The sequence below is a fragment of the Prosopis cineraria genome, unplaced genomic scaffold (genome assembly GCF_029017545.1).
Source record: "Prosopis cineraria cultivar Desert tree isolate PC_DT_omini unplaced genomic scaffold, ASM2901754v1 PC2, whole genome shotgun sequence".
Lineage (NCBI taxonomy): Eukaryota > Viridiplantae > Streptophyta > Magnoliopsida > Fabales > Fabaceae > Prosopis > Prosopis cineraria.
This window is the reverse complement of record NW_026555333.1, coordinates 40,146,868-40,164,072: the sequence shown is the minus strand read 5'-3', so window position 1 is coordinate 40,164,072 and position 17,205 is coordinate 40,146,868. Positions and strand designations below refer to the sequence as shown.

The 17,205-nt window shown below is 30.7% G+C and overlaps 1 protein-coding gene across 1 annotated transcript; it reads right to left on the bottom strand.

Moving 5' to 3' along the window:
• Positions 1–2,442: 2,442 nt before the first annotated feature.
• LOC129302904 (phenylacetaldehyde reductase-like) lies at positions 2,443–8,432 on the bottom strand. The gene is made up of 6 exons (XM_054941807.1): positions 8,181–8,432; positions 7,104–7,273; positions 6,439–6,630; positions 5,878–6,040; positions 3,731–3,917; positions 2,443–2,766 (listed from the first exon to the last, which is right to left on the bottom strand). Exons 1-6 carry the CDS (start codon positions 8,305–8,307, stop codon positions 2,622–2,624), a joined length of 984 nt encoding a protein of 327 aa, XP_054797782.1. The 5' UTR covers positions 8,308–8,432; the 3' UTR covers positions 2,443–2,621.
• Positions 8,433–17,205: the final 8,773 nt, after the last annotated feature.

The following is a 17,205-nucleotide window of genomic DNA, read 5'->3' as shown; positions in this document are numbered from 1 at the left end:
ATCTCAAGAATGCATTTGACAATGTGACCAAAGAAAATATTGAAATAATGGAAAATCATAGAAAAGCTCAGCAACTATTAGTTGAGGCAGATTATAAATGGTCAGTCTTATATAGCCAATTTCAACTATACAACATTGCTCTGGTAGAAACCACTTTTAGCCTTCTACATTGAAGCATTTAATTTTTTAATTTAAAAAGTTTACATTTTTGTTTTATCATCTTTGATCTTTCACTTCCGTTGTCATATGCAAAATGTTTAACTTGTGTTTTAAGGAATCATATTGGTGTGTCATACTTGTGCCATTTGGGTTCAAGGTCTTAGTTGCATGTGTTTCATTTCTTTTTCATCTTTTTTTTTTTGGTTACTTTTATTTAAGTCATGGATGTAAACCACGATATTCCTCCACCTAAATGAGAGTTTTTTAAGGAATAAGACATTTAATTTAAACTTCTATTTGATATGCATTTATATTAACTTATGAAATACATTTATATGCAATGGTACAATTCTGCTTACAAGTTTTTTGTGCTTTTTTCACTGTACAGTTGTATCATCTTGCAAGTTGTAGCTCCTGAATCTATTGGAATCACATAAAAGTGTACTTTCATGAAATTAACAAGTTATCCACTTTCATATCTTACAAGTCAAAGGTATTATATGTTCAGAATTTTTGTTTTAAAATATAATCATTGCTATAATAATTCAGTTCGTTCTTATAATATGTGAAAGTATCTAAACTAGTTCAAAAGACTAAAAAAATATTTATTCTACCATGATATGTTGTTATTAGACAGACCTGGCATAACTTGGACCCGTTAGCGGGTTAGGCCATTTATTTTTTTTTTTTAAAGAAGCACAGAAAATAAGATGAGAAGAGAAACTTTTCACTTGCTCAGTAGACAGTCACTCTTGACTTCTCAATTAAATTTTAAAATTTGTTTCATTGAATTATCTTAAATTCAAAGCATATAGCAAGTAAGTGAATCAAAGAATCAAATATACCTCTCATGAATTGAAAGTAAATTTATAAATGAGTCATGTCATATATTACTTATAAGCGTTGGTGTAGTCGATTATATTTTTTGTTATATTAAATAATAGTATTATTAGATTGTATAAACAAAAATAATGAAATTAACAGTTTGACCAAAAATCAATGAAACTAGACAATAACAGCCTATCAATACTTTTTATATTTTTATTGTAGAAATTATTTATAACTTAAGCTATGAGTAAAAAAAATGAAAAAGACTAAAGCATGTATAGAGCATTGGAAATTGTCTAATTATTTAATTTCATGGTTTAAAAAATATAAAATTTAATTTTTTTCACAAAATTGGATTAAATTATTATGCATGTTTTGATTATAAATTAGATAAATATTGACATGATAAATTATATCTAACTAAATTACGGATTATGTGACGTGCGCAAAGGCTAAAGTGTTCCAAGAAAAATTTGTTGCATATTGTTTCGATGATCCCTGATAGCTACGATTGCAAAGTTTTTTAATTTAAAACTTGTATTGTGTTTTCTAATGATTTACAAGAATTTTTATTGTTATTTGGATAATTTTTTTATGGAAAAATATGATTTTTTTTTTAGCTGCAAAAAAGAGAGAGGTGAATTTGTAGTTTTCAAAATTTAAAAAAATTTGTTTTACTAACAAGTGAGCAACACACTATAAGTTGTGTAGATTGATAGAAATACCTCTCACCAAGATACAGGTTATGCCAACCTGCCCTAACAAGCTTGCAACCCGCTACAGGCCAATTTGCAACATGTGAGTTGACCTATGTTATCAACTGTAAGCTTGACCTTGATCGATTTGGTTATAAGTGATTTTTGATTGCATCTTATTTGTACCAGAATTCCATTTACATGCAGATTTTAGAAAAAGAAATTCACTATAAAATTATCTAATCACTTGTATTATTGTCTATCATAGTACGTAAAGCAGTGTTTATTTTTGCCAAATCATATGAAGGAGGAGAAAATTACCTTCTATAGCTTGGAAATTATTGGCCTGGGCAAGGTTCTTTAAAGTTTCCAAAATCCAATTAACCAATCCTGAATTAGAAGTGTCAAAAGAGCGAATAGACAAGGAGCCAAACCAGATGGCTCTGATAAAAGAACAATCATAAAAAATATGATTGAGGGAGTCATGTGCTTCACATCCAAATGGACAAACCAAGGAATTTGGGTTGTGATGGGTTGCTAGTATGTCTCCAGTAGGTATAAGCTGACAAAAAAACTTTCAAAATTTAATATTTTCCATTTTAACCTTGTTGAAATTCATCAAAGCAAGGGAAGTCATCATTCATGGCAAAATTAGCTACCTCACCTACAAGACAATATTAAGTCATCAACATGAGCCGTATTATTTATTTCTTGTGAACATGTCCTTTTCGTATTAATAGCTAGTTATTATCAACAATCCTTCTGTCAGGTAATCATTATGAAATATAAAACTAAAATCAATTATCATTATTTATTACAATCCTTGTACCACAATTATGTCCTCTCAACCATGTTTTACAAAGGATACGAAGTCTGCAAAACCAAAGGTGTGAACAAAAACATGGTCATGATTATCAATATTAGCAAGAGATATCATGATTAAAAGTCAAGAAACTTCTTCTCTTTCAAGCTTTCGATCGTCTCCTTGAGAGATATGTCTAATGGAACAAACTCAATTCCTAAGGTTTTTGCCCTTTCTTTGGAAACTTGAAACTTTGGCATCAGGGGCTCATCCATAACAAACCTAACAATTTCATTGAACAACCAAGAAAATAAATCATCAAAAATCAGGAACAAGAACTAAGTGAATGTACAAGCCATTTGGTTAATAAAAAAATGACCACATGATTAAAAATCAAAAGCCAATTTCATCAATCCCAAGGAATAAATAAGTGATATAGAATATATCTGTGAATCAAAAAATCGATTTTACAATCTTAAGTTTTCAGGTCCAGCTCATCAAAGAGAAGATGAAAAAATGGAAAATGACACAAACCCATCAAAAGCTAAAGGAAAGGAATCAACAAAGCATTAGATGAAGGTTTAAGTACAACCATTAACACTAGTGTTGTGACTAGGTGGATATTCCATTACAAGATAAATGCTCAATTTTATACACATGCTTGAACGAAGAAACAGAATGGGTTAGTTGTTTGACAATGAATCTAAAGATGAAAAAGAAAGGAAATTTCAGGTTGTTTGTAAAGAAATTCAGAGATCAATGCTCTGACTCTACTTTCTATCTGTTCACGATATTAATTATTATACCTTAGTTTTTACTTCTTTCTTCCTTTAGGGTGAGGAATTGCTCAGCCCTTATAATATGCTTTACTTCTTTTCAGAATCAACTAAAGAAAAAGCCAGCACTAATCTTTGGATTCCTTCAGTTTGGTTTAATCATTACAAATTTCAGAACTGACTCAGCGCCAGGGCATGTTCTTGCTCATCTCTTAAGGCCAGTTGCTTGAAGAGATGTGCACTGGCTTTTCAAGCACAAGAGTTGGACTCAAGCATGATTGAAGAAACAAGAACAATTTTTACATGATTCTGTAGCAGGTAGAAATTTATAAGTAGTCTCATTATGAGGTGAATGCAATTTACTCTGCAAGTGTATGTTTGGGGTAAGATCTTAATCATGGAATCAGTTAATGAAGATCCGAAGTCAAAAGTTATATGCATTTTTGGAATTGAGGGAGCAGTTAACTTACTTTTCTGGAAGTGGTAATGTTGGGTATAGTTCATGTGAAATCTTTACAATGTCTGAGAAGTGTGCCAGTGTCTCAACCAAACAATATCTTCCATTAGCCGAAGAAATCTCAAATGCTTGAATATGAGCATGTGCAACATCTTTTACATTGATCCATCCTGTGGTTAAATTTGGAGATGTTTGTGTACCTACATCAAAATAGTATGGGAAGAGTCTTTATATCTTTATAAGAAGCATCACCGTTTGTAAAGAAGAAATTTCTTGACAATATGATGTTAAAGACTGGAGTAAGAAAGTAAATTAAACCAAGAAAATATTCAACAGGGATTCCAGGGCCAAGAGTTTCCAAAACAATAATAAATTAAATCAAAACTCAATCAGATAATTAGATTGTTAATAAAGAAATATATTGAAAATATGACATAAAATATTGAAGTAAGAAAATAACGATTAGACTAAAACTTGGCTTCATTAGAAACTAGAGTTTTGAACCAACATTCATGTCTTCCATGTGCTAAGCAGAAAATGAGAATTCAAGAAGTAGTCTTCCTTATATTTTGTTTTCTTAGAATGAAATTGTTAAAATTGTATTAGCTTATATGTCTTCGATCTTTTATTTAGTTGGAGTGCACAAGTCCCACGTTGGTTGATTCTAGATCCTGAAACTACATGACCTTCACAACGTAAGATATGTAACATAAGCCTCCCTTTATTAGCACACTAAAAGGAAAAGTAGAGAGAACCAGAACCCTAAAGCTACCTAATTAGGCTGGAGAACCGTAAATCCTTGTAAACAGCACATCATGATAACATGATTCTAGAGGTTGCAATTTACCATAACATAAGCCCACCCTACATAGATGGCACATATGGCAACTCCACACCAGGCAACTCATTCAGCCATCTTGCTAGTCATAATCCTCTTACAAAGTTCTTTCTATATGGAGACACCACTCTTGGAACTCACTCACGGATCTTTTCTCCAATTGTCCTTTCCATCCATTATGTATGAAGAAACAATGTCCAGCACTAATACCATGGATAGGTAACCTCGCATCACGTTTGATGACTCTAGTCCTATACCGGATCTTAACTTATAAAACACATTCATTCTCTTGATTTTATACTTCAAAAAATGCAGCCTGTGGATTTTGTGATTCCATAATGCGTTTGTTTATAACAGAATGTCCAAACCTTACAAACTTATTTTTATGCCCTTGTATATCCCAGAGTATAAAGTTGTGTTTATGACTTCCCTTTGGATATTTTTGTATTCCATAATGCGTTTGTTTATAACAGAATGTCCAAACCTTACAAACTTATTTTTATGCCCTTGTATATCCCAGAGTATTAAGTTGTGTTTATGACTTCCCTTTAGTTATTTTTGCACATGGCTGCTATAAGATGCTGTCCACCCATAAATGCTGAGAGATTCGACCCATGGTTCCATTAATTAAGCACCTTTGGCTCCATAATTTCTTGTAGTTTCTCTTATTAGAGGATATCTTGTTTCTTTTCTTTTTTTTTTTTTTTTTTGGGTGAGTACAAGGGATAGGCCCTGCTGATAGTAGAGATCATCTCTCCTGGGCACTGAGAGTAAAGGGCAAATATAATCCTCCCAACTAAGCTTACTACATATACAAGGGTTGGGATTCAAACCCTCAATGACTCACTTAAGTAACGAAAGCCTCTACCACTTAAGTTGGTCATTGGAGGATATCTTACCCACCACCCCCCCCCCCAAAAAAAAAAAAAAAAAAAACAAATAGAAGATCTTTTTCAAATAAATAAAATGATGATTTTTTCCTTTTTTATTTAGTCATACTAGTCAAGTCATCAAGGAGACCAGCTATCTACTCTAGCTATTAACCAAGCATTATGATCCCAATGTACATACAAGACTACCCTTTTTTTCAATATAAAAAATCACAAGTCAACTTTAAGTCTTGTTAAAATGATTGCAGTCCTCAATTTTTATGCCAACGGAAAATTCTTGTAAGTCGACATTAACATTTTGACCCTAATTTCCCTTTCAATTATCAAAAGCCAGAAAAATGGTTAATTTGAAAATGATCAAGTAATCAAGATGCAGACAAATTACATATCTGGATTTCTAAACAGCATGAATGTTGTGTGCATAAAAACTACCAGTTAATAGCTTTAAAACTGCAGCAGAAGAGTCATTAAGTGATGGTTGCAAGAGTGATCCGAGTACGACTCCTGGGTGGATAACAACCATGTCAATGTTGTTTTCTTTTACAAATTTCCAGGCAGCATCTTCAGCCAAAGTCTTCGAAAGTGCGTACCAGAGCTGAGATCACAAAAAAATTAAAACAACAATAAATTTAAGATTGTAAAATAATAAGCATGGAAAACATGGAATGTGCATATATTGAAAGTAGAAACAAATAAATTTGTGCAATTGGCAGCAGTTGTCCAGAGCATGCAAGGTTGAAACTGCAGAGCTATTATCATATAAACTTATCAAGACTGCTGAAACAATTTTGACTAGTTTAAGGTGCAATCTCTGCATCGCAATAAGAAGTGCATGGACTCAACCTTACAATCATTTGATTTCCATCATAAATCCAACAATATGTAGTCTTTATGCAGAATGAGGTTACAAAGATACATAGGAAACTTGAAATCACAGAGGCCACTTGTATCAGTACATCATTTTAGTGGCAGTCTAAGAAATATGGCACATACCTTAACCTCCCTACAAAACTCTGGCTTTGAAAACCATGTCTCATCAACAATGACTTCGGGAGTTCTAGGCTGTCCACTATATATGATTGAAGCCATGGAAGATGTTAAAACAACTCGTTTCAAAGATGACGATTTTGCAAATGATTTAAGAAGATTAGGAGTTCCCTTGACAGCTGGATCAATAAGTTCAGTCTGCAATGATAGGAGAGCAGCAGTTAGAGACTAGGAAATAAGACAGTAGTTTCTAATTATGACAATAAAACGGCAACTTAAATGGTTGACAGACTTGTGTTTATTTAAACTCATGGAAAGCCTTTATGTTCATAGACTCAAATCAGACTTTGTCACGGTCCTCTATTTACATTGTAATTTGCCAAATCTCCCAAATTTGCCCAGTTGTAAATTAGAAACTAAAAATTGCAAGATTTACCATGCAAACTATTATGATAACATCAAGTAGGTAATGTTATATGATCAGGGATAGGGCAAACAAATTAAAGGGTCAACACGATGTGTCTCTCACCATACTCTTTGATCCTCTAATCAACAAAAAAGATTACCGCATTGTTAAAAAGATGGCTCAAACAGATTAAAGTGTTTGGAATGAGTGTTTTGCTACAGGTCAACCACAGTCAACTATCTATCAATTTTAGAATGATATGAACCTGAGGGTCCTTGACATCAAAGAGACAGGGAGATGCAGTGTGAAAGACACCCTCACATCCCTCAACAGCATGGTCAAAGGAACCTTCTTCCAAGAGATCTGCTTTAAACAGGTGCAACCTCTCCTTTGCTCCATCAAGGTTTAGCAAATGATCTACCCTCTTGGGATCATCTGTAGGGAGTTGCAAAACATCACAAACTGATGACTATAAAATTTACAAACTAATTTTTTTTTTCTGTAGGCTGAAGATAGGAGAATGTATCAGAAACAACAATATATAGAACCGATTCTTCTCAATGAAATGTAAACATGGGAATCTAGCTATGCACCAAATCTGCACGCATACACCCACATTAATCCCCAGGCCTAGGTTCCAATGTGCCTATTGTATAAGTATTTTCTCTTCTTGAGGGCACATATATGGACTTTAATTTCAAAATGTTGAATGAATGCAACCTTGACATACAAAATTTTATTTCGACATGGTATAGTATGTTCTTATGATCATCTTTGATCCATCACTTATTGTCTAGCTATTATCTATATACTATTTAGAGGAAATTCTAGTTATCATCAAAATGTGTTTATTTTGAAAACTCCAAGGATAGGATCAGGATTTTAATATTAAGAACCAAGTCCTTCACAGCAGAAGGCAGTATCAAAGTCTAAAAGAGTGAAATATGAAGCAGAAGTGTTGTATCTAGCTATTGAAAATGTAAAGGAGTGAAATTTTGATGATGTACCACTTCCCTCTCCCTTCATTATTTTCAATTTCATCTCCAACTAGCAAGCCTTTCTTGTTAGACTATTCCTTAAATTTCTCATTGCCAAACTAACCTTGTACTATAGTCCTTAAGAATATGCATGAAGTATATCAACTTTAAAATTTTACAGATTGCTTCTTTAAAAATAAAAAAAAAAAAAAAAAACTCCTTCTCAGTAGCCTTTTAAAGTGGGTTTGTCGCATGTTCTTACCAAACAACATGGGTGATTTATTGAAGCTGACGAACTAACCAAACTGAACCGCAAATCTGAACAAAGCATGGGGATAAATTGAAGCAAATTAAGGAGCACTCACTAGGATCGCGAACAGTGGCCTTGACCGTGTAACCACGAACAAGAAGGAACTTGACGAGCCACGAAGCAATATAGCCAGAAGCACCGGTGACACAAACCACCGTTCCGTTTCTAGCGTTGCTGCTCATTCTCCCTTCTTCAATATTTCTTCACTATTTCCCCTTTCACTGCTTCGTCTTCGACCTTCACTGCATCCTTTGACGTTTTTAGATTCTCTGACTGATTCTTGGTTTCAGTGTTTGTCATCACGCGCTTTCTTGCAGCTACCATCCATCATTATTTTAAGGTTTCGAGCACGTGATCGACGTTTGAATCCACAATAAATTATCATTTGCCTGCAAACGAAGACTCGTGGAGTCGTGATAACATATCCTTCCTCTTTTCCCATACATAAAAAGTCTTTTAAAACAAATTATTTTCAAATATAAAAAATTATCAATATTTTTTTAATAAATTAATCATTATATTTTTATTGAATTTAAAAAATAAATATTTTTATTAATTTACTTTAAAAAAATTATTTTTCATTTATAATAATTAAAAATAAAAGTAAAATATTTTATATTTTTAATTAAATAATTAATTTTTATTAATTTATGTAATTTAATTAAAAATATTTTATATATAAAGATTGGGAAAGTATGAACCAATATTTTCTTTCATTTTGTCGCTTTTGGGAGTAAACAAATCACAAATGATTTCTTTGGTTCGAACTGAACTTTATTCATATCGGTTACAGTTCAACACAAGAATTGATTACGGTTACTTCCTTCCTTCGAAACGCGATCGAGCTTAATCCCAAAGTGGATGAAGTTGCTCAGACCAAAGATGCCGTCCCCTGGCGCCAATTTTTTCAGGGAAAATGACCAAGGTACATAAAACCGGACCGATCATTGAACCGGTCATGATATTGGGTCACGGGTTAGTGGTTCAATTAGGGTTGAATCGGTAGCAAACCGGTCATGATTAAAATAATACAATTTAAATAAAAAAACATTAATTATAAAAATATTCAATCAAATCCAACCACTCAAAAGTCTAATAGTAATAAAATACAATACTTTAAATATCTATCATTACAATTACAACACTTCAATCTCAAAAGTCTAGAGAAGAGATGGAGATAGAGCTGGAGAAGAGACGGAGATTGAGTTGGAAAAGAGACGGAGAGTCAGAGACAAAGCTGGAAAAGAAATGGAGATAGCATAAATAGAGATAGAGCTGGAGAAGAGACGGAGATAGAGCTGGAGTCTGGAGAAGAGACGAAGACTAAGCTAGAGAAGAGACGCTGATTAGGTTAGGGTCAGAGAGGAGAGACACAGATGAAAGGCCGAACTAAATGTTGTTTGAAAATCTGAATTGGACTTAACGTGCTCTACCTCTAACTTCTCATTTTTTGACTTTAGTTTCACTTTTTTTTTGTTATCTTATTTCTGAACTCAGCTCTCTAAAAAATCAAAAATGAAAAAAAAAATATCCAAAAAAAAACCCGGTTGACCCAGTCAACCCACCGGGTTAAACGGGTTATACCGGGTTGAACTCGGGTTGACCGGGTTAAACCGGTTCATTCCCTCACCGATTTAGGAGTAAACCCAGACCAGACAAGGGATCGGGTCACCGGTTTTCGGATTGACCTGGCTGGTCCGGTTCGGGTTTCAATACCATGAAAACGACAATCACGAACTCTAGTGTGCATTTGGTTTTCAGTTTGTCAAAAATTTATTTAGTGAAAGTTCATTTAATGAAAGTCAATTTAGTGAAAATAAGTTGTTGTAACGAAATTTGTGTTTGGATATATTTTTTCAAAATTCAATTTAATACATTGAAAGTTGTTTGGTTTGTAATAGTAAAATGTACTTTTGAGTGTACAATTATCAAAAAGGACATTGATTTATAATAATTTATAATTTTTATTATACAAATATAATATATTTAAAATATTTAAAAAATATAATAAAGATTTTAAATAACATAAATTTTGATCTATAATGATAAAAATTTAATCTCTAGTTATTTGTATTTTTTAATTTGTAATTTTAAAAGATGTAATAAAGATTTATAATTTTTATTATACATTAATGCTAAAAATTAACATGATTAATTACTCAATTTATAATACTAAAAAAATTGATACCTAATTATTATTATTAAAATAATAATTATATTTTTAATGAATTAACTATTTTTTAAATAAAAGAATAAGAGATTAAACTTAGGGTAGTATGGTCAAATAACATCCTACTTTTCAAATTTACTTTTCAAAAGCTTCAAATAGTTACGTTTCAGCATGGTATTGAAACTCGGACCGGACCGACCAGGTCAACCTGAAAACCGGTGACCCGGTCCCTTGTCCGATCTGAGTTTTACTCCTAAACTAGTGAGGGAATGAACCGGTGTAACCCGATCAACCCGGTATAACCGGATTAACCCGGTGGGTTGACTGGGTCAATTGGGTTATTTTTTTTTGGAGATTTTTTTTCATTTTTGATTTTTCAGAGTGCTGAGTTCAGAAATAAGATAATAAAAAAAAGTGAAACTAAATTCAAAAAATGAGAAGTTAGAGGTAGAGCACGCTAAGTCCAATCCAGATTTTCAAACAATATTTAGTTCGGCCTTTTATCTGTGTCTCTCCTCTCTCACCCTAACCTAATTAGTGTCTCTTCTCTAGCTTAGTCTTCGCCTCTTCTCCAGGCTCCAGCTCTATCTCTATCTCTGCTATCTCCATTTCTTCTCTAACTTAGTCTCTGACTCTCCTTCTCTTTTCCAACTCAATCTCCGTCTCTTCTCCAGCTCTATCTCCATCTTTTCTCTAGACTTTTGAGATTGAAGAGTTGTAATTGTAATGATAGATATTTAAAGTGTTGTATTTTATTACTATTAGACTTTTGAGTGGTTGAATTTGGTTGAATGTTTTTATAATTAATGTTTTTTTATTTAAATTGTATTATTTTAATCATGACCGGTTTGCCACTGGTTCAACCCCCGGTTCAACTCTAATTGAACCACGAACCCGTGACCTAGTGCCATGACCGGTTCAATGACCAGTCTGGTTTTACGTACCTTACGTTTCAAAAATTCACTTTTAACTACTGTTTGAATGTACTTTCAGGATGTGTTTTCCTGTAAAATATTCTACACAAACAACTTTCAACTTTCTGAAAGTAAAATTTTATTTTCTGAATGTGAAATGGAGGAAAACCAAACGGATCCTTAGTCTTCCAATGAAATTTCTGCAATTGAGTAATGGCTCAACAGTTAACAGAGTTCGTAGTTGTCATTTCCCAATTCTTAACATATAAATCGAGAGCCCGCCAAACTAATTTATATGGGTTGGGTTACCTTCCAAACTCGATTATTTTAAAATTATTATTTTCTCAACCTCCATCCTTAGTGATTACTGTTTGGATTTAGGCTGGGTTTGGAATATCCTTTTTTACATATTTTATCTTTTAAATTTCTTAATTTTTAAAAATTTAATTTAAATATTATAATATTTCATATTCATTTTTTAAAATATAAATTATAATGATAAAAAATAAATAATAAGTCCTATAAATCTTAATTTTAAGATGTAAAGTGTATTTTTTCTCTTGTATTTTTCCTCAAAGAGCACTAATACTAATAAATGAAGTATTTTTCTCCTTAAGTCATTTTTTATAGGGGTAAAAATCTCTCTTTATTAATGATCCGTTAACAAAGGGAAATTTTTTTTATTTGGAAAATGGTTTGAGAGGAAAAATACTCAACTTATTAGTATGAGGTGCAAAACACTACTCAAAGGAAAATGTAGAGACAAAAATGCACTTTAACTCAAATTTTAAATTACAAATACATATTCTTAAGTTTAAATTTAATCTAAAACCCAAAAAAAAGTATAAATATAATCTAAAATTTTAAAATATTTTTTTAGGAATATGAAAAAAATATGAGTTTAAAAGAGGTAACTTGAGCTTAAGCCATTTTTTAAGGTTTAAACAGGTCAGATTTAAAGGCCTTTTTAAATAAAAACACTTAAAATTTTAAGACCCAAGTTCTTAAAAAGTGAGCTTAAACAAGTAGCCTAATAAGCTTTGCCTATACTTTTGGCTCTATATACATATATGAAACAACGTAAGTTTTTGTCCGGATATCTTTTTAATTATCAAATTAGTTTTTAAACTTTGATTAATTGTATTGTGCACTTATAAGTTAATAAGTTAATGAATTATCGAGATATGTTAGACCAAGTAAAAATTCTATAAGAAGAGAGTTATTTCAATTTAAGATATTGTAAGATATAGGATCCGTTTGAATTTCAGTTAAGTATAATTAATTATAAAAATAATTAATTAATATAATTAATTTTAATTATAATTAATTATGTTATAATGCAATCTGTTTGGATATTATTTTTTAAAATTAATTTTAATATAATTGAAAATATTTAAATAATTTAGTCAAAATCAATTTTAGTTGTACAAGTTACCATAAAGAGCACTACTTTTTAAAATTAAATTATTAATAAAGTTGTACATAATATTATTAAATTTGTTAAACTTTATTTAAGAAGTAAAATATATCATTTAACATATATATATATATATATATATATTTGATTAATTATATAAATTTAAATTATATTAATATTAACAATTTAATTTACTATTTTAGTCCCAATAAATTGTTTCTTGTTTCAATTGTTTAAAACTTCATGCAATATAATCCCCATTGGCTACCTTCATTCTTTTTACTTTTCTTTCTCTGCATTTTGTTTTCATTTTCTCCCACGGTACCTATCAAGTGTTCATTAATATATGCTTAGAGCAAATGAATAACAAGTTTAACTCCCATATCTCCAAACTAAATACAATATAAGGTGAAAGCGCTAAATAATTAGCAGGAAATTAACATCATTATCTGTTAAGCATAACATGGCATCATAATTTAGCAAAGGATATCTCTTTGTTTGCAAGACATGTAATCCAGTCACTGAAACACAGAACGCCGTAGCAAAGGAAAACACGAAAGCAAAAGGAAATGAATGAAAAGGAAGAAGAACGTTATCTGGGCACGAGAGAGAGAGAGAGAGAGAGAGAGTGAGTCAAAGAAGCTGCCTTAGATAGCTTATTCCAAAACGTAGTTCAATAATAAATGGTGGTGTTTGGGTATTTTTCACCCAAACCACGTTTTCTCCCCAAAAAAATTGATTTATTTTGCAATCCAAATAGGCTGATAGCCATTGCAACTTGCACTACAAGAAAATTGCAAAGTTGAAAAGTTACAGCAAACAGTTTTTAGCGATGATAAAAAGTCACTACAATGTCTTCATGAGAGCTTTTGTAGCAAATTCTATCTACGGTGATAATAAAATTTGTCACTAAAAATATTCAATTAGCAGGGGCACAAAAAAAAATTTTGTCACTACAAAAAGATAGTTGCCATTAAAAGTTAAAAATCAATAACGACAAATGTCATCACAGAAACAACCAATCATTACTAAAAAGTAATACTAGTTAACCTAATCACATGGCGCCATGTCACCCTTTCACTCTCACATGGTGCCACGTCATGTGCCAAGTGTCACCCATGTTACCGCCCATGTGACGCCGTGTCACCCTCCACATGTTGTCCCCACCTCATGTCCCCTATTATCGTGTCACCAATTTATATTTTCATTTCGTAAATTGCCTTCTTTAAGGTTTAAACACATGACTTCCTTCTTTTGTGTCCCACCATTTTGCCACTGAACTAAAATAAAATTGCAATTTTTTATTGCATAATTAAATATATATTATTAAACTTAACAAACAAACAAACACACACACACACACACACACACACACACACACACATTAAATACAGTTAATATACAATTTAAAATCTAAACTATAGATCCAGAAATGTGATCAAAATCAATCCAACCTGATCACATAAAACCAAACCAAACAAAGCCAACATGAACCGATCAGAACTGATTATAAATGAGGTTTGGTTGGCTTTTATTTTGACAAAACCGATTGGTTTGGTTTGGTTTAGGTTTTTGCTTTGGAAACTTAAACCAAACTGAACCAAATCTTATTATATTTATTATATATATTTTTATAAATTTATCAAAGTTTTTTATCCTTTTTCAAGTTTGATTATTTGTAAATCATTAATAAAAATAAGTTACAATTAGTTAAATGTTATGTATAACTGTTTAAGATAATTTTTTTAATTTTATGATCAAGTGGTTTAAAGATAATACATTGATTTTTAATAGTTAAATATGCTAATTAATTGTTAAAAAATATTTTTTTTTGCTCAAGAGATTTTTCTTTGCAAATAATAATTAATAGTTAAAAATTATCAATAAATATGAATATATATTGGTGATTATGAAGAATATCTCATTAAAAAAATTCAAACTTGATCCAAACTTAAACCAAATTAAACCAAACCATTCAAAAATCGAATCAAATTGATTGAGGAAAAAATTGAATAGGTCTCAAATTATAGTGAACCGATTAGTTTGTTTCAATCTGGTTTTTCCTTAAAACCAAACCAAACTAAATCTGTGAATACCTTTAGGTCCAAGGGTGATTTGAATCCTAAACTTTTAAAGGGTGCAATCTAAACCCTAAATAATTAAAGATAGGGCAACTTCACCCCTATTATTAACTTTCGACAAAAGTCCATCAAATTGGGACCTCATGTGTGATTTTTATCAAATTTCACTCTCCCTCTCTCTCCTACCCACGTTTGGTGAAAATTGTACATTAATCTTAATTTGACAGACAATTGTTGAAAGTTAATAGTAAGGGCAAAATTGCCCCAATTTTAATTATTTAAAGTTTAAAATGCACCTTTTAAAAGTTTAGAATTTAAAATGAACCTTACTATTAAATGTTAACTATTTTAAAATACCATTACTATCATTAAACACTTCAATTTAATTCTATTAATTTATTAAAATTATAAATTATATTATTTATTTTGTCTACAGTAAACTAAAAATATAATTAATATAATATCATTTATATTATTTATTTTAATTTTTTTACTTCTCAAGGTTATTGTATTATTTATTTTAATATTCATAATTATAATTATAATATAAAAATATATAAGAATAAATAATAAAAATATAGAAATTATACATTAGATAATAATTCTTTATTTTTCTAGCTAGTTTTATTTAAAATTTTATTTTTACTTTTAATTAACAATAACTCTTATGTAATGTAATTGGCTTTTTTTTTACATTATATTTTAATTTTAAAATTAGTTCATCAATTTTAAATTATAATTTTATAAGAAAATTATACACTATATTATCTAATTATTTAATATTTATATCGCAAGATAGCATCAAACAAAAAAAAATCATATAGCATCTGTCATGCCCCAAAAATAGAGGGTGACCGGCACAAGTGTGAACCACTCTCACATTCTCATAAGCCTCCAAATGAATATTTATTCCATTTTACAAAAGAAAAGAACAAAATTTAATTAAATCACATGAGAATTAAAATAACTTCTTTAAACTCATTATCATAAGAAAGTGTCGACGTTTTTATAAAAATTTTAGCAAAACCTCCCCTGTAACTAGGATCTCTCAAAAATTCTACAACAAAAATTTCTTTTTACAGAGAACAGTATAAATCAGGAGCGTAGTTCCTTCCAGCCAGCAACCAATATACAGATCAAAAATAAGGTTTATCAACAACTTATGTAGAGCATCTACTCTTTCTTTCAAATCAAAAAGACATACAAATTCTATATTTACATTAAAAGCAACAATACCAATCAAAATGTCCACCCATTATAGCTAATTACCCTTTAGAGGTCGATGTTGGGATCAGCATCAACTAACCAATCTGAGGCTAAATAATTTTTTCAGTGAATAGCATTCCTATGGTAAAATTCTTAAAATTTAAATTGACAATTTTTAATAATGGTGTCAAATAATTAAAAGTAATTCCACCAAAATTTATAAACATGTAAGTCATAATCATATTTGTAAAATAAGAGTAAATTAAAAATAATTTATGTTGTCATGCTTAAAGAAAACAATCAGCTCTCATATAACTCAAAGTAATACAAATTACTAGTCAAAATCAGGTAAATTTCAAAAACACATATTAATAACCATTTAAAATTTTGACAACTCAACAGAACAAATTACAAATGTGGACACTCAGTCCATAAGGTTAAATAACCAAACTTGGCTTATGCCATGAAAACAAATGTGGACACACCAATCCACGAGGGTAAGTAACCAAAGGTAGCCGAAGCTACGAAACAAATATGGACACACAGTCCACGAAGGTAACTAATCAAACGCGACTTAAGCCATGAAATTAAATGCAGGTACAAAGCCCACGAATACCAAACGTGAAAATACAACTCACGAACCAACTAGCTAATGTTTAATTACAACGCGCTACGAGCTAACGGAACTGCCGTTAGCAACAATGTTCTGTTTAGAGTCCTATCAAAAATCATGTTTCAAACATGCAAGAAAAATAATTAATTTTAAAATACAATTTGCGTTTTCAATACCAAATTCGCATGCATCACTTAAAATTTCAATTTAGGACCTGTTGAAAATAGTCTTTCATAAAATAATATACGAGCTTGCGTTATCTAAATAATCAAGGATTTCAAGAGTTTAATAAATCAAATAATTTCATAAATCTTTGAAACATATTCCCTGAGGAAATAAATGCATATATCCTCCTTTAACCATATCGCATCGATATCACAAAGTTTCAAAATTAATGTAATTCACAAGAATAAAATATCTCATTGAAAATTTATTAAAACTAAAAATACCAATAAAAATAAATTAAAGAGAATGCTATTCACTTACATGTTAAAGTTCTAAATTCTCGAAAGTATTCTTCTTTTAATTCTTGCTAGTGTCTTGTTCTCCAAATATATACATGATTACGTACAAGCCCATAATTAAATTCCTTTACAAATCTACAGGTGAATTCCTAAACCAATAATTCCCATCAATATTTAGAATTTAAATTTTATTTCCTCATACAAGCCCTTCAATG